The sequence below is a fragment of the Phoxinus phoxinus genome (assembly GCF_949152265.1).
Source record: "Phoxinus phoxinus genome assembly, chromosome: 23".
NCBI lineage: Eukaryota > Metazoa > Chordata > Actinopteri > Cypriniformes > Leuciscidae > Phoxinus > Phoxinus phoxinus.
This window is the reverse complement of record NC_136898.1, coordinates 19,658,510-19,677,642: the sequence shown is the minus strand read 5'-3', so window position 1 is coordinate 19,677,642 and position 19,133 is coordinate 19,658,510. Positions and strand designations below refer to the sequence as shown.

Below are 19,133 nucleotides of genomic sequence, written 5' to 3'. Positions count from 1 at the left end.
AATGTTATCATATTTATGGTATTATACGAATATTAGCACTTTTTCTCCACTGAATATACATCAGGGTTTATTTTTGAAGTATTTCTGCATAGTTATATACCTTAAAGACTTTGTGAAAACATGCCCCAATATGAGTCTATACTGAAAACTGCTTTTCAGCCAAATTTAAACAGTAAAAGAATAATGAAAAACAAATCATTATAACACTATACACTACCTTTCAAATGTTGTTGTTTTTAATGTTTTTGACTGAAGTCTCTTATGCAGGAATTGAGCTGAACTCTGCGGGACAGTGAACCTCGAGGACCCCTGTTTTAGAAGAAGTCTAGCATGACACATTGCAGGACGTTGCTGTCACTGCACTGCCATATCATGTCAAACACCCATATGGAGTTTGTCACACAATAACAGGAGTTTAGAGCTGTTCATCTTCATAAATGTGACCCTGCACCACAAAACCAGTCACATGGGTACATTTGTTGAAATTGAGATTTATAAGTCATATGAAAGCTGAATAAATAAGCTTTCCATTGATGTATGGGTTGTTAGGTTAGGATAGGACATTATTTGGCTGAGATACAACTATTTGAAAATCTGGAATCTGAGGGGGCAAAAAAATCTAAACATTGAGAAAATCGCCTTTAAAGTCGTCCATTTATGTTCACGATTGTGCTGCATTCACTCACAAATATACATGTTTTATATATTTACGGTAGGAAATTTACAAAATATCTTCATGGAACATGATCTTTACTTAATATTACTTAATAATATACTTAATAAGGTAATAAAGGCCTTCTAACGTGAAGCCATGCGTTTGTGTAAGGAAAATATCCATTTTAAAACTTTATAAATAATCAGCTTCCGGCTGACGGCCGTACGCATCGCTTTATGGTGGAAGAGTGACCCCTGACCCGACGCACGACGTAATGACGAACGCGGAAGCTCAGAGGAAACAGCTAAACAAAACACCGCTCGCGAATTAGCCATTTTGAAGAGAAATATCTGAGGAGCTTAGGAGGAGAAAAAAAGGGAGCTTCAGTTTGTTGCACAGCCCTATTTGTGTAAACCCCGAGAGGCGTCTAAGCTTACGATACTCCTACATCCTACGTCATACATGTGTCACGGTTACTCTTGTGGCGCAAGTCGATTTGCGTCGTATGCGTACGGCCGTCTGGCGGAAGCTAGTTATTTTAGATTATAAAGTTATAAATATGGATATTTTTCTTACAAACCCCATTGTTTTGCTTCAGAAGGACTTTATTAACCCCCCGGAGCCGTGTGGAGTATTTTTGTATCATGGATGGATGCACTTTTTTGGGCTTCAAATTATCTCCAGCCATTCACTCCATTATAAAGCTTGGAAGAGCCAGGACATTTTTTAATATAACTCCGATTGTATTGTCTGAAAGAAGAATGTCATATACACCTAGGATGACTTGAGGATGAGTAAATAATTTTTGGGTGAACTACCCCTTTAATCCTTTAGACGCCTATCTTCTATGACATCATCTGCAAATACACACAAAACAGCTTAAAGTCGCCATGAAACGGAAGTTGGGATCGTCTTTTCTTCCCTACTGTGGTGTATAACCGAGTGAAACGGCTTCTCAAACAAGAACAAATGTGGGGCGGGGCTTGATTTTGTCCATCAGGAACTGATTGGATGGTTGTGGTTTGCTATTGGACGATCTCATGTGAGTGACAGGTTGCCCCGCCCTCGCGCCAGCAAACATCAGAAAAGAGAAGAGATGAGCTAAGAGGGAGATTATTAGGACACGTTAATTTAAATTTAGAATATATATACAATATATATTGCAATATTCCATAAAAAATTTAATTAAAAAAAAAGATTTGGATTTCATGGTGACTTTAAAATAACTGAGGATATCCATCTGGTCATCCTCCTCTGCACATTTGTCGTGTTTTGTCACCCTGAACTGTGCGGCCGCCTCATGTCGGGGTGTTGCAGGTTTGAGAGGGCGATGTCTGGGTCACCGGTCTCAGATTTGATGCCTTGACAGAATTTTTCATTTTTATTGAAGTCATCTTTGGACAAGACAATTTTTTGTAAAATGACAGAAAGCATGATGACAGTGTGCCATGTGGCCGACAAAATGGAAATGAAACGAGTACAAAAGGAGGAAGAAATGAGTGGAAGAAACACAGTTGCTCCGTACGATCGGGCATCCGCTACACCTCATGCAGGAGAGGGGATTTCTGTCTTAAGCGGTCATAAATAATAACAGCATTTCCTGCAGGTTGGTTTATGAGCTTTCCCCACCGTGCTCAAATCCCCAGATTGATTTACAAAGGAATGTGCCAGTGCACTGAGTATTTCATGTCTGTAGTTTATTGAACCCATCGCTCATTTTGCCATCTTACAGTAAAGACACCATGAAATCAAAATGGATCATTCTTATTTTTTATAGAATATTACACATTGTTTATTATAAATGATTTATCTGTACACAATCATTATTTTTTATAATTCATGTTCCTTCACAATCTTGAATCAAAATGACTTCCTCTTGCAGCGTCATCTCTTCTCTGATGATGTGTTTACTGGCGCGGGGGCGGGGCAATAACCTGTCACTCATACAAGATCGTCCAATAGCAAACCACAATTATCCAATCAATTCCCCATGGACAAATTAAGTCCCGCCCTACATTTGTTCTTGTTTGAAAAGCCGTTTCCCTCAGATATACGTCACAATAGGGATGTTCGCCGGAGTCAAATGTGACGTCACGATATGGGCGTGGTCGCGAACTGGTTGGCAGAAAGAACCAAAACATGTCGCAGACTCGCAGCAGTCTACCTGTGTTTTGTCAGCATATGCTAATTATTTATCTGAAGAACCAAAAAAGAGATATAAGGTTAAGCTTTTATATAACCAGGGTTCATGTTCTCTGCCTGATCAATATCACCTGAGTGAGAATTGGAGCAAAAGCCCGGACACATGGCCAGATTTGACATTCGGCGACATCTATCTGTATCTCATCGACACGCCATCTATAGCCCCATTCACACAGCACTTTGAACCCGGCAAATTGCCGGAACGCCTTCTGTGTGAACGCAAACACGACCCGGGTTTAATGCCGGGATCGATGCCGGGTTGGGGACCTAGTAACATTGCCGTGTTCAGACCCGGAACGCGCGCTGTGTGAACAAAAGCCAGGACAAATGCCGTAAGGGGTGTGTCGTAGTGATGATGCACGAGCCTTCGCAATGTGGTAGTTATCGTGCGACTCTGTTACTCTGTTAGAAGAAAGTTTGTGTTCGTCATCGATACAAGAAAGAACGAAAAGATGTCTGCAAACTGGACTGAAGCAGAGACCCGAGAGCTCCTTGCAATCCGCGCCGAAGCTGAGATCGTTCGTTCGCCACCTTATACGTCACATCATAACGTCACGCGTCTATCCGGGACATACCCGGGTTGTGTGTGAACGCGCTCTCTGATTCCGGCAAATCACTGGCAGTGTGAATGAACCATTTTCAAACGAACCCGGGTCAAATCCCGGGTCACTTTATCCGTGTATTTTCCGGAATCTCTGTGTGAAAGGGGCTTATGTTTACCAGAGAGTCGATGAAGGCGTACAAATCTTTAGATGCCTATAAATTAAGTAATAATTACGAATATTACTTGTTGTAACTAAGGATAACTGGTAAATATGTTACAACTAGAGTAAAAATACAGGTGTAATTTATCCATGGGCTATATTTTGAATCAAAATTATCTTACCTCTGATATATAACATTGGTTAACATATACGTAAAATGTATGAATGAAAATACAATAATTTGCCCTTAATTTATAAGGGTATGTCAGTGTTATTATACTTCCATTGCTCAGTCACAGCATGCACAAAAAGTTATGTAAACAAACACTTTGACACGTCTTCCGCGGTATTCTGTACAGTTATTCATTCCTTAATTAACCCATCAATGCGATAGAACCTACTAGTAACATTTATTTACAAAATTAGTTTTAATTTTTAACGCAAAATGTAGGTAGCAGACGCGATCGTGGTCCGCTGGCTCCCGCTGGGTATAGACGCCTAATTGTAGAAATTCAAAGCTTTCTTTCTTGATTCAGGCTGTTTAGGTACGCGGTAGAAGCTCTTGGGGTTATTACTCTTATCGAACCTGTTAACACAGCCGATCACAAAGCACGATACAACCATTTTTCTTCTGTGTTTGCGCTGCGCTTTAAGCGGTCATTACTGTTCTTCTGCCAACCAGAGCGCGTCGTGACGTCACGGCGAACATCCCTATTGGAAGAAAAGACTATCGCAACTTCTGTTTGTGGTTTGCCATTGGTCAATCTCATGTGAGTGACAGGTTGCCCCGCCCTCACGCCAGTAAACATCAGAGAAGAGAAGAGATGGCGCTGCAAGAGGGAGGGGAAGTTATCTTGATTAAAGATCAAGAGGACACATGAATTTTAAAAAAATGACGTGCACAAATAAATAGTTTTTAATAAATACTGCAATATACCATGAAAGAAATATTGTCATTTTTTATTTCATGGTGACTTGTACGATAAATTTGTTCAGTCACAAAAATTACACATTTTTGAAGTTCATGAACATTTTGAACTACAGGCATAACCTGTGATTGGCCAGAACTGATGAATTAAAGTTTTGTTTTACTGTACTTAAAACATTATGTGTTCATTACATTGTGGGTCCAAATTGACCCTGTTTACTTTGATAGTGCACATTAGTCTTTAAACAATTAACCCGTGAAAGTTAATTTCTTTGCTGCTGATTTTGAATTATGAAATGTAACCATATAAATAACTGCAAATTAATTTCGGGTAGGCTTAAGCCCCACATCTGTGTTTTGAATTTGTTATTTTTACAAAACGAATAAATTCAAATAGCCTAATATAACAAATACCAATTTGCAATATCAACACGATCTTACGTTAAAATATAGATGTATAGGTAAGTTATTGTTGAATCCCCAGTTACTGCTTTATTTGAGGTTTGACTAATGCATTTGTCAGAACGGGCTTGGGTGACTTTGGCACATCCGCTGGCAGGAGGGGGTTCTGGGAAACGCTGCGATGAGGAGATGCGGAGAGGGGAGCACGCCAGCACCTTTCACATGCAAATCTCGGAGAGCGCAGACAACAGGTGTCCAGTGCACACAGCCACAGTACCCTCTTTCACCTCTCCTCATCCCTCATCCCCTCCGGACCCCGCTCATTACTGACGCACACAAGCTGAGAGGGTCACATTTATTTCATGAAAAACTGCTCAAACTTGAATTTGCATACAGTACGATGTAAACATTTGTAAGAAAACAGGGAAATTAAATCTAAAATGACTAATTTCTTATCAAAGTGACGCGTGGATTCTCCCAAATAGTGCTGGAAATCAGCTGGCTCCTTTCAAGGGCTCTGAAATGTAAATCACTGAACCACTGCATCAACCAAACACGTAAATATGCTAAACACTTTACAATAAGGTTTCATTTGTTAACTGTTAACATGAAATACCTCTAAAGCATTTAATATATTTTAAGGTGTCATTGTTACAGTGAGTGTGATTATACATTAAGTAATATCATACTTACTATATAATAGGGTTAGGATTAGTGTGTGGTTTAGGGTTAGTTGCATGTAACTAGACACTGTAAATTAAAGTGTTAACCATTAATCTTAACAAAGATTAATAAATCCTGTAAATGTATTGCTCATCGTTATGCACATGTTGAAATGGATCCTAATTGTAAAGTTACCAACATGATCAAACATTAAGAATGACAATTTATGTCAGTGTCCGTGTTACAGTGTACTTATACATGTAATTACTGAGTAATAATAATTATGTACATACTATAGGGTCACGGTTTGGTTTCGTTGCACGTAATTATGCATATTTTACTGTTATTACTAAGGACTCTGAAAATAAAGCGTTACAAAATCAAGAATATGCTCGCTTCTCTGATTAAAAATATAATATAGCTTTATTACAGCATTGTTTTTGGCACTAAATCTATATGAGAATGCCTTCTCAACCTCAATGCATGTGATTCCCCACCAGAGTATTGAACCTAATTCTAAAAAGCGTAATAAATATGCCACCACCATCAGCGCATACAATTCAGCAGTCGATAGAGATCAAGCATGCATACTAAGTGTCAGTTTGTGGTTTCCCATAGTGAAATATCGTGTGAATGATGTCAGTCAAATGAAATAACATCTGATATGAGCTAGACCACTTCTTCTCAAAGAAATAATGCCGCAATAATGTCTACACCTCGACCAATACGCGACTGCATAAAGAAATCTTGCCATAAACGCTCATGAATATACATATCTTACAAGAAGCCATAGCAAGAAGAGAAATAGTGTTACAATTGTCTTGGCTATTCTATTTACATCAGAGAAAATAAATGATTGATATTTCAAAAAAATATAATTTTTCTTCACCCTACAAAAGGTCAGAGTATTGTGCCCTACAGCATGCCTTCATTTTTTAGTAAATCAAGATAGCAATGTGCAAAAACAATCTCATGGTCATCAAGAATTCGACAGTCAAAAGTCATGTAAATACACAGCTAACTTACACATAACATAACATTGGACCGCAACAGAAGTACAAGATGAACATACGCACTGAATGTGTGCAAACCTGCTTGCCTTGTATAATGATTCTCCCAAAAGTTCATTCAATGGATCGATTACAATCGCCTTTTGAAGGGAATTAATATCTATTTAGCAAAATAGTACATTTTGTTTTCATTTTGGCACTAAGTTAAACAGTTGTATAAAGTTAATGTTTTCAGCAATGTCAGAGAACATTCATCTGTAACATTTTTGGTCATGTGATGCAATCTCTCCCAATTCTGCTCTAGTGTTCAAGAAGGGGAACTGCAACTGAGTTTGGGATTGAAAAAAAGAAAAGAAGCTCAATAGAGTCCCTTAGTGGTCAAGACGATGAACTACAACTGAATTCAGAAAAATATTTTCTGCCAGCAGATGCAACATCTTCCACTCATCCTGATGCTAATGACAAGTACTTAAAGAGTTAATTACGTTATTATTTACTCACTTTCATTTTTTCTGAAGAATATTTACACAGCTCTGACCTAAAAGTTAAGGAAACGCCATGACCATGAGCATATGATATTAACTACTTGTGAGGTATTTTAATGCCTCTTTAAAATGTATGCCATTTGGTATCAATGACAAAAATAACAACATGCAGATTTTGAAATAGGACGAGGATGACTTATTTTTTGGAAGAACCATTCACATAAAAAAAATGTAGGCCTAAATTTAAGATTCATGTATTTGAACTGCATGTGAAATTTCCATCCATTTGAATTACGCAGTTTCAAACCCCTAATAAACATAATGTGATGAACATTTGTCAGTCATACATAATAGAGCAGGTAAGAAAAGGGTAATATTTCTGCATTCAAAAAAATCATGGCATATTTTAATATTAATGATTTGCTTTTATTTCAACATTTTCAAAATACATTCATCTAAATGGCTTAGAATGAGCATAAATCTGTTCATTGAGAAAATTATTAAATGTATTCAGTTAAAAAGTATGAACATGGTTAGTAAGTAATATTCAATCAGTTCAAATGAATGTAACAAACTGGATTGATGATGATAAATATATAAACCTGATTAATGTGCATTTATAACGTTCAGTTTATCAGTACTACTACCAGAAATATTACCCGTTTCTGTATGACCGACACATCTACATCATATTAAACTTATTAATTTGGATGAAAATATACAAAAATCTTTAATTTAGGCATAAATATTAAAGAACAAAAGCAGACAAATGTAATCTCCTGAGGAAGATGGAGGAAATGTCTTCTGTACTTGAGAACATCTGCATCCAGCGCAGCTCATAAACGCTTCATTTAGAGATCCAAGAGTTGCTTTTGGCTATTTGTCCTTCATTTCATTTCCAAACATGCACATATACATATATAATCCTGTAAACACACTTTAAAGCTCATGATGTAAAGTTTCATCCCCTGTGTCACGTGACCTCCCCTCTGATGTGAAATCCTGAGAGTGGGGAGGCAGGACTGCAGCCAGATGTTGGAGCGCACTCAGCGGTTTACAGGTATGTGTCGTGCTCTGCGCTGCTGAGACTCTGACTGGAGCTCTGCAGGAGCGTGTCTTTCTGCGGGAGCTGCGAGAGGTTGTCGCTCTGCAACGCCGGGTCTCTGGGTAACGGGTACGGATTGAGGGGAGGCGAGGTGTTGATGGCGTCTTTATTCTTCTCCGTTTTGCCCTTCTTGACTTTTTTCCCTTTGTCCGCCTGGCTCTCGGTGGTCTGCGGTGCCTCGACGATGATTGTGGGGTTTTGTTTGAGCTCCTGGCGACTGGGCGGCTCGGCGGCCATGATGGCTTTGGCGCCGTGCATTCTGGGTGGGGATTTACAGTGCAGCTCTCCGTGGGTCTCCTTCCAGCGCCGGAGCTGAGAGAGGTGCTCCTTCTCTATGTCTCGCTCAGACACGGGCAATTCAATGACCTGACGGGGTGGGCAAACGAGAGGGAGATATACGCATTTAATGGTCAATAACAATATAGAAAAGGAAAAACACTGTGTTGTCAAAGTTGATATTGTGGCTCTATATTTGGTCAGACGCTTGCATGTGTCATTATATTGTTAACATTTCACCAAAATTGAACTCAAAGGAGTTATTAGGTTTTCAACCAGCGAATTTGTTTTGTCCGTCATCAGAACGCCAGCAAGTGCATCGTATTACGTTTTCATCAACTTACAGGTTATAAAGTGTTTGTAGCTATGTGGGCGCTCAGTTTTTCTGTCATTTGGCCAAAATCTCATGTTTATAAAAGATGAAGTGCTTCACAAATGCTATTTTGGCTATGAATCGATGAATCGACGACAAATGCTAAACTAAGACGCTCTTCTCTGCTCCTCCTTCCATCCAACAGCATCAATAAAGTTCCTTATTGAGGATTATGACAAGGCAAATCAAATGGTACTCAAGGCAGGCATGTGCCAAAAAGACATGTTACAACCAGCAGAGGGAGACACAGGTCATGTTTGGCTGTTGCCGTCTACACACTGCACAGAATATAATGTATACTGCCTTCAATTTCTATTCAGAATTATCATTCATTCATTCATAATTAAAAGAAAAACTATGCTATGCTGTAGAATTCTACATCGTTATTCAGTGAAAAACATCACAAAAAAAATGTTATTTTGCAAGCTTAATCCATGTTTAAAATGTGTTTTAAATTGGAATTCAAGTGTAACACGTGAGGGTGTGTGTGTGTGCGATACCTCTTGCACTAAGAAAACCTCGTGCATGTATCGTGGCTCAATAGATCTGAGCAGCTCCATGGTCTCATACTGGCCCTGACACGCCTTCAGTTTCTCTTGAGATCCCAGCATGCACTTCAGCAGCACCAGACCCACGCGGAAGATGATCTTCACTCCTGCATCACACACAGACGTGTATTTCCATTAGGCAACAGTGTATATGTAACCTTGGCTATGTTCAGACTGAAGGCAAATGTGGGCCACATTTGCCTGCAGTCTGAACACAGCCAAAAAAAAAAAAAAAAATTATGCTCATGTGACTCAGATCTGTTTTTTGTCATGACAGTGTGAACGGCACAAACCACACGGAATATGACTTTTTCAATACCCATCGTGACATTTCCATATGTGGTGCTAAATCCAATACAGGTCAGATGTTTTGCAATGCGACCTCAGTCTGAACAGTCAAATCGGAATTCATGCAACCTTTACGTCACTCTGGATCAAAGATTTTACACACCCGACGCTCGTGAAGGACAGCCATGAGTCAGAACTCACAAGTATTACAGTGACAGCTCTATATACAAGCAAAACATGTGGGCTCATATCATACATGTTTAAAAACTCTTTTTTTTTCTTCATCCTCGTCTTTGTTTTTTTATATTGCCTGCGCTTAAATTCGCTGGCTTCGACGGCAAATCACACTTTAAATAAACACGTAATCACTTACTTTAATGTACTCCGTGTTTACTTCCATTTGACACCTTGCTGCGTGACATCTTTTTATCGTTCTTTTGTGCATGCGGGTCAGTCTGGGACGATGATCTGTTCACACTGGAATCTGATATTGGCCACATTTAAAACAACAATGTGAACGCAGCTATAAAAAAAACCCCGAATCTGAGCAATAAATCGGAGCTGAGCACTAAGGCGGTCTAAACGTAGCCATAGAAACGTTTGCACTAGTATATCAGTCGAGGGCTGTTAATATAGTTAATATTATTAACACTGAATAGCATTACCATTATTTTAAATGTGACAAGTAATAATAAAAATGAGTAGGTTTGACTGGCAGTATATGCGCTTTGGAAGCTCGAGTAAGCAAGCTTTGGGTTTATCGAGTTCAGGGTGTGTGACGGTAAGTTAACCTTCCTTTCTGGAAACCCCTCTGAAGTGAGCATGTTAAACATTTACACATCTGCTTTGGCATAAAGTTACTGCACTAGTAAATGTCACAAGTAGCAAGGTGCAAATCCCCTCTGTGGAGGTGTGAGCGGTCAACAATGGACAAAGTGCACACGGTGTTAAAGTCTCACCCTCACAGAAGAACATGTCCCACACACGCAGCACAGAGGCCCAGGGCAGCGTTCTGGAGAAGGCACACATGAACCACTCTGTCATGTAGAGGATGGGGTCGATCTTGTGTTTCTTCAGATGCCGGTGGGCCACCGGGGACACGCGCTTGAGCAGAGCGAACAGGATCTCGCCGTCTAACTGGATGGCCTCCTGTGCAGACAAGGATGGGGAAGAAACAAAGAAAGATGAAGTCTGGGATGTATTGCAGTGGATCCATTTCCCTATAACCGCTTTTCATGTTAAACAGATTCCCAGCATGCAAATGATCAGTGGTGAATGAACAGTTTCGCTGATAAGTTTCTACAATCTGACACTGAGAACACAAGACCATGGATGTGTTAAACAAATTTTGACGGCAACAATTCACACGCTAACAACAGTAACGGTAAGAGGAAACCCCGCAGGCAGAAGCGAGTGAGAAAGAGCGATAGAGAGAGAGAGAGAGGAAGATCCTGATGTTGGTTTAATTTAGTTCACTCCTTATCTGACAGGCAGGGCCCTGCCGCCCACTCTGGAGCATTTGCCTGTTGACTCCTGAAGGTCAGGCACAAAATACCTCACATAATGCTGAATTGCACTGGATTCCTGGTAGTGGAACAGCCCCCCAAAGAAAAAAGAAAAAAAATACGCAAAAAAAAAAAAAAAAATGTATTCCTTAAAACGGCAAGTAAGCTGAACAAGACAGTTGAGGACAGCAGTTTTGTTAATACTAAAGATTGTACCGGTCCATTTGAGAGCCCAATTAACTAAAACCCTAATACCCGTCCAAGAGCGACAGGTATCCCCCACCCACAATGAAATCCTATTGGTCCACAAACCTGAGATCAAAAAAAAAAAAAAAAAATGTGTCATGATTGGCTGTGACTATTGCATTCTCTGTTTTAGTTCTATTTGAATCCTGACACCTAAACTCATGACGGTTGCCATATCGATAAATAAAGCAATTACATTATACATTAAAGCTGCAAGCAGCGATGAAAGGGCCCTCGCACCCGTGCCACCGCCACCCGGTGGCTTTAGGAAGACAGAGCACGGTGGGCAATGTGCATTTAAGTAGGTAAAAATAGGAGGAGTATGTCAAAGTCAGTTACAAAAATGTCCTTGATTATGGGGATAATAGCATGCGTTATAACTCAGATAAGTGTTGCTAGCATGTTTTAGCATGTTTCTAGCATGTTTAGAACTCAATGGCATATTAAATATGTCGCTAGTAATGCATCACAGTGTAAAACGTGTCACTTCCTGTCGACAGTAGGTGGCGCTATTACTTTAACTTAAAATTGTCATGTAGATGTGTTCAGGGCAGGACTCTTATCAAACGTGTGAAGTTTGGGGCCGATTGGACATTGCCTTCTTCAGTAACAACAACTTCCCGTTTCATTGCATTAGCGTGCTTTAACACTTAGCTAAGAATTGCTAGCATGTTTTAACAGGTTTCTAACATGTTTATAACTCAATGGCATATTTAATATGTTGCTAGTACAGCATCACAGTGTTAAACATGTCATTTGCTGTTGCCAGTAGGTGGCGCTATTACTATAACTGAATATTCTCATGTAAATGTGTTAAACATGAGAATATTCAACCGTGTGAAGTTTGGGGCCGATTAAACATCCAATGCCAGTTACAGCAAATTCCTATTTAATTGCATTAATAGCATGATTTAGCACCTAGCTAATGTTTGCTAGCATGTTTTAGCATGTTTCTAGTATGTTGTTAACATGTTTAACACTTGCTGGCACTTTTTTGTATGTTATTAGGAGTCCAAAACAGTGTTAAACATGTCACTTCCTGTTGCCAGCAGGTGGCGCTATGACTGTAACTGAATTTGAGCATGGTCATGTGTTCAGGACAGAACGCTTATCAAACGTGTGAAGTTTGGGGCAGATTGGACATTCAATGCCTGAGTTACAGCAAATTCCTATTTAATTGCAGTAATAGCATGCTTTAGCACTTAGCTAATGTTTGCTAGCATGTTTTAGCATGTTTCTAGTATGTTGTTAACATGTTAAGCACTTGCTGGCAATTTTTTATATGTTATTAGGAGTCCAAAACAGTGTTAAACATGTCACTTCCTGTTGCCAGCATGTGGCGCTATGACTGTAACTGAATTTGAGAATGGTCATGTGTTCAGGACAGAACGCTTATCAAACGTGTGAAGTTTGGGGCAGATTGGACATTCAATGCCTGAGTTACAGCAAATTCCTATTTAATTGCAGTAATAGCATGCTTTAGCACTTAGCTAATGTTTGCTAGCATGTTTTAGCATGTTTCTAGTATGTTGTTAGCATGTTAAGCACTTGGTGGCAATTTTTTATATGTTATTAGGAGTCCAAAACAGTGTTAAACATGTCACTTCCTGTTGCCAGCAGGTGGCGCTATGACTGTAACTGAATTTGAGCATGTCATGTGTTCAGGACAGGACTCTTATCAAACGTGTGAAGTTTGGGGCAGATTGGACATTGTTTGCCTGAGTTACAGCAACTTCCTGTTTCATGGCGAAACATCAAAATTTGTCAGGCCGCCGAGGACACGCCCTTCGACGAAAAATCTAGATCTTCGCAATTTAACGTCGCAAAGGCCTTAAGATTACACTCACCAAATTTGAAGATGATCAGATTAAAACTGTAGGAGGAGTTCGTTAAAGTACGAGGCCTGAAAATGGCAAAAACTGCACAAAAATCAGAGAGGAAGTTCAAAATGGCTGACTTCCTGTTGTGTTTAAGGCTATGCTCCAAGAGACTTTTTTGTAGGTATTGGGTCATTACATGTATGTACCGAATTTCGTACACATACGTGAAACGTAGCGGGAGGCGCACTCCGTTGAACCTTTATAGGTGGCGCTATCGAGCCATTTTACCCCGCCCAATTCTGAAACGCATATCAGATGTCAATTTTCGCCAGTTCTGACGCGTGTGCAAATTTTCGTGAGTTTTCGTGCATGTTTAGGCCCTCAAAAATGCGATCAAATGCGGAAAATAATAATAATAATAATAATAATAATAATAATAATAATAAACAGAGCAATTCCAATAGTGTCCTCGCACCATCGGTGCTCGGGCCCTAATAATAATAATAATAATAATAATAAACAGAGCAATTCCAATAGTGTCCTCGCACCATCGGTGCTCGGGCCCTAATAATAATAATAATAATAATAAACAGAGCAATTCCAATAGTGTCCTCGCACCATCGGTGCTCGGGCCCTAATAATAATAAACAGAGCAATTCCAATAGTGTCCTCGCACCATCGGTGCTCGGGCCCTAATTAAAGCTGTAAGCAGCGATGAAAGGGCCCTCGCACCCGTGCCACCGCCACCCGGTGGATTTAGGAAGACAGAGCACGGTGGGCATTGTGCATTTAAGTAGGTAAATATAGGAGTATGTCAAAGTCAGTTACAAAAATGTCCTTTATTATGGGGATAATAGCATGCGTTATCACTCAGATAAGTGTTGCTAGCATGTTTTAGCATGTTTCTAGCATGTTTAGAACTCAATGGCATATTAAATATGTCGCTAGCAATGCATCACAGTTTAAAACGTGTCACTTCCTGTCGACAGTAGGTGGCGCTATTACTTTAACTTAAAATTGTCATGTAGATGTGTTCAGGGCAGGACTCTTATCAAACGTGTGAAGTTTGGGGCAGATTTGACATTGCCTTCTTCAGTAACAACAACTTCCCGTTTCATTGCATTAGCGTGGACTTAGCTCTTAGCTAAGAATTGCTAGCATGTTTTAACATGTTTCTAACATGTATATAACTCAATGGCATATTTAATATGTTGCTAGTACTGCATCACAGTGTTAAACATGTCACTTCCTGTTGCCAGTAGGTGGCGCTATTACTATAACTGAAAAGTGTCATGTAGATGTGTTCAGGACAGGACTCTTATCAAACGTGTAACGTTTGGGAAAGATTGGACATTGCCTTCTTTAGTAACAACAACTTCCTCTTTCATTGCATTAGCATGCTTTAGCACTTAGCTAAGAATTGCTAGCATGTTTTAACAGGTTTCTAACATGTTTATAACTCAATGGCATATTTAATATGTTGCTAGTACAGCATCACAGTGTTAAACATGTCATTTCCTGTTGCCAGTAGGTGGCGCTATTACTATAACTGAATATTCTCATGTAAATGTGTTAAACATGAGAATATTCAACCGTGTGAAGTTTGGGGCAGATTAAACATCCAATGCCTGAGTTACAGCAAATTCCTATTTAATTGCATTAATAGCATGATTTAGCACCTAGCTAATGTTTGCTAGCATGTTTTAGCATGTTTCTAGTATGTTGTTAACATGTTTAACACTTGCTGGCACTTTTTTGTATGTTATTAGGAGTCCAAAACAGTGTTAAACATGTCACTTCCTGTTGCCAGCAGGTGGCGCTATGACTGTAACTGAATTTGAGCATGGTCATGTGTTCAGGACAGAACGCTTATCAAACGTGTGAAGTTTGGGGCAGATTGGACATTCAATGCCTGAGTTACAGCAAATTCCTATTTAATTGCAGTAATAGCATGCTTTAGCACTTAGCTAATGTTTGCTAGCATGTTTTAGCATGTTTCTAGTATGTTGTTAACATGTTAAGCACTTGCTGGCAATTTTTTATATGTTATTAGGAGTCCAAAACAGTGTTAAACATGTCACTTCCTGTTGCCAGCAGGTGGCGCTATGACTGTAACTGAATTTGAGCATGGTCATGTGTTCAGGACAGAACTCTTATCAAACGTGTGAAGTTTGGGACAGATTGGACATTGTTTGCCTGAGTTACAACAACTTCCTGTTTCATGGCGAAACATCAAAATTTGTCAGGCCGCCGAGGACACGCCCTTCGACGAAAACTCTAGATCTTCGCAATTTAACGTCGCAAAGGCCTTAAGATTACACTCACCAAATTTGAAGATGATCAGATTAAAACTGTAGGAGGAGTTCGTTAAAGTACGAGGCCTGAAAATGGCAAAAACTGCACAAAAATCAGAGAGGAAGTTCAAAATGGCTGACTTCCTGTTGTGTTTAAGGCTATGCCTCAAGATACTTTTTTGTAGGTATTGGGTCATTACATGTATGTACCGAATTTCGTACACATACGTGAAACGTAGCGGGAGGCGCACTCCGTTGAACCTTTATAGGTGCCGCTATCGAGCCATTTTACCCCGCCCAATTCTGAAACGCATATCAGATGTCAATTTTCGCCAGTTCTGACGCGTGTGCAAATTTTCGTGAGTTTTCGTGCATGTTTAGGCCCTCAAAAATGCGATTAAATGCGGAAAATAATAATAATAATAATAATTAAAGCTGCAAGCAGCGATGAAAGGGCCCTCGCACCCGTGCCAACCGCCACCCGGTGGATTTAGGAAGACAGAGCACGGTGGGCATTGTGCATTTAAGTAGGTAAATATAGGAGTATGTCAAAGTCAGTTACAAAAATGTCCTTTATTATGGCGATAATAGCATGCGTTATAACTCAGATAAGTGTTGCTAGCATGTTTTAGCATGTTTCTAGCATGTTTAGAACTCAATGGCATATTAAATATGTCGCTAGCAATGCATCACAGTTTAAAACGTGTCACTTCCTGTCGACGGTAGGTGGCGCAATTACTTTAACTTAAAATTGTCATGTAGATGTGTTCAGGGCAGGACTCTTATCAAACGTGTGAAGTTTGGGGCAGATTTGACATTGCCTTCTTCAGTAACAACAACTTCCCGTTTCATTGCATTAGCGTGCTTTAGCACTTAGCTAAGAATTGCTAGCATGTTTTAACATGTTTCTAACATGTATATAACTCAATGGCATATTTAATATGTTGCTAGTAATGCATCGCAGTGTTAAACATGTCACTTCCTGTTGCCAGTAGGTGGCGCTATTACTTTAACTTAAAATTGTCATGTAGATGTGTTCAGGACAGGACTCTTATCAAGCGTGTGAAGTTTGGTAAAGATTGGACATTGCCTACTTTAGTAACAACAACTTCCTGTTTCATTGCATTAGTGTGCTTTAGCACTTAGCTAAGAATTGCTAGCATGTTTTAACAGGTTTCTAACATGTTTATAACTCAATGGCATATTTAATATGTTGCTAGTACAGCATCACAGTGTTAAACATGTCACTTCCTGTTGCCAGTAGGTGGCGCTATTACTATAACTGAATATTCTCATGTAAATGTGTTCAGGGCAGGACTCTTATCAAACGTGTGAAGTTTGGGGCAGATGAACATTGCCGACTTGAGTAACAACAACTTCCTGTTTCATTGCATTAGCATGCTTTAGCACTTAGCTAAGAATTGCTAGCATGTTTTAACATGTTTCTAACATGTAACTCAATGGAATATTTAATATGTTGCTAGTACAGCATCACAGTGTTAAACATGTCACTTCCTGTTGCCAGTAGGTGGCGCTATTACTATAACTGAATATTCTCATGTAAATGTGTTCAGGGCAGAACTCTTATCAAACGTGTGAAGTTTGGGGCAGATTGGACATTCAATGCCTGAGTTACAGCAAATTCCTATTTAATTGCAGTAATAGCATGCTTTAGCACTTAGCTAATGTTTGCTAGCATTTTTTAGCATGTTTCTAGTATGTTGTTAACATGTTAAGCACTTGCTGGCAATTTTTTATATGTTATTAGGAGTCCAAAACAGTGTTAAACATGTCACTTCCTGTTGCCAGCAGGTGGCGCTATGACTGTAACTGAATTTGAGCATGGTCATGTGTTCAGGACAGAACGCTTATCAAACGTGTGAAGTTTGGGGCAGATTGGACATTGTTTGCCTGAGTTACAGCAACTTCCTGTTTCATGGCGAAACATCAAAATTTGTCAGGCCGCCGAGGACACGCCCTTCGACGAAAACTCTAGATCTTCGCAATTTAACGTCGCAAAGGCCTTAAGATTACACTCACCAAATTTGAAGATGATCAGATTAAAACTGTAGGAGGAGTTCGTTAAAGTACGAGGCCTGAAAATGCCAAAAACTGCACAAAAATCAGAGAGGAAGTTCAAAATGGCTGACTTCCTGTTGTGTTTAAGGCTATGCTCCAAGAGACTTTTTTGTAGGTATTGGGTCATTACATGTATGTACCGAATTTCGTACACGTACGTGAAACGTAGCGGGAGGCGCACTCCGTTGAACCTTTATAGGTGGCGCTATCGAGCCATTTTACCCCGCCCAATTCTGAAACGCATATCAGATGTCAATTTTCGCCAGTTCTGACGCGTGTGCAAATTTTCGTGAGTTTTCGTGCATGTTTAGGCCCTCAAAAATGCGATCAAATGCGGAAAATAATAATAATAATAATAACAAGCAGCGATGAAAGGGCCCTCGCACCCGTGCCAACCGCCACCCGGTGGATTTAGGAAGACAGAGCACGGTGGGCATTGTGCATTTAAGTAGGTAAATATAGGAGTATGTCAAAGTCAGTTACAAAAATGTCCTTTATTATGGGGATAATAGCATGCGTTATCACTCAGATAAGTGTTGCTAGCATGTTTTAGCATGTTTCTAGCATGTTTAGAACTCAATGGCATATTAAATATGTCGCTAGCAATGCATCACAGTTTAAAACGTGTCACTTCCTGTTGACAGTAAGTGGCGCTATTACTTTAACTTAAAATTGTCATGTAGATGTGTTCAGGGCAGGACTCTTATCAAACGTGTGAAGTTTGGGGCAGATTGGACATTGCCTTCTTCAGTAACAACAACTTCCCGTTTCATTGCATTAGCGTGCTTTAGCACTTAGCTAAGAATTGCTAGCATGTTTTAACATGTTTCTAACATGTATATAACTCAATGGCATATTTAATATGTTGCTAGTAATGCATTGCAGTGTTAAACATGTCACTTCCTGTTGCCAGTAGGTGGCGCTATTCTATAACTGAAAAGTGTCATGTAGATGTGTTCAGGGCAGGACTCTTATCAAACGTGTGAAGTTTGGGGCAGATTGGACATTGCCTTCTTGAGTAACAACAACTTCCTCTTTCATTGCATTAGCATGCTTTAGCACTTAGCTAAGAATTGCTAGCATGTTTTAACAGGTTTCTAACATGTTTATAACTCAATGGTTTATTTAATATGTTGCTAGTACAGCATCACAGTGTTAAACATGTCACTTCCTGTTGCCAATAGGTGGCGCTATTACTATAACTGAATATTCTCATGTAAATGTGTTCAGACCAGAACTCTTATCAAACGTGTGAAGTTTGGGGCAGATTGGGCATTCAATGCCTGAGTTACAGCAAATTCCTATTTAATTGCAATAATAGCATGCTTTAGCACTTAGCTAATGTTTGCTAGCATGTTTTAGCATGTTTCTAGTATGTTGTTAACATGTTTAGCACTTGCTGGCAATTTTGTATATGTTATTAGGAGTCCAAAACAGTGTTAAACATGTCACTTCCTGTTGCCAGCAGGTGGCGCTATGACTGTAACTGAATTTGAGCATGGTCATGTGTTCAGGACAGAACGCTTATCAAACGTGTGAAGTTTGGGGCA

The 19,133-nt window shown here is 39.6% G+C and overlaps 1 protein-coding gene across 1 annotated transcript in view; it reads right to left on the bottom strand.

The window, feature by feature from the left end:
• Window positions 1-5,958: 5,958 nt before the first annotated feature.
• The window catches only part of tbc1d10ab (TBC1 domain family, member 10Ab), a 29,197-nt gene continuing 16,022 nt past the window's right edge, over window positions 5,959-19,133 (bottom strand). The window contains exons 8-10 of the mRNA XM_079600016.1: window positions 10,599-10,788; window positions 9,304-9,458; window positions 5,959-8,520 (exon numbers count right to left, since the gene is read on the bottom strand). Coding sequence (XP_079456142.1) covers window positions 8,104-8,520; window positions 9,304-9,458; window positions 10,599-10,788 — 762 coding nt within the window. The 3' untranslated portion in view covers window positions 5,959-8,103. The remainder of the gene's footprint in view (window positions 8,521-9,303; window positions 9,459-10,598; window positions 10,789-19,133) is intronic.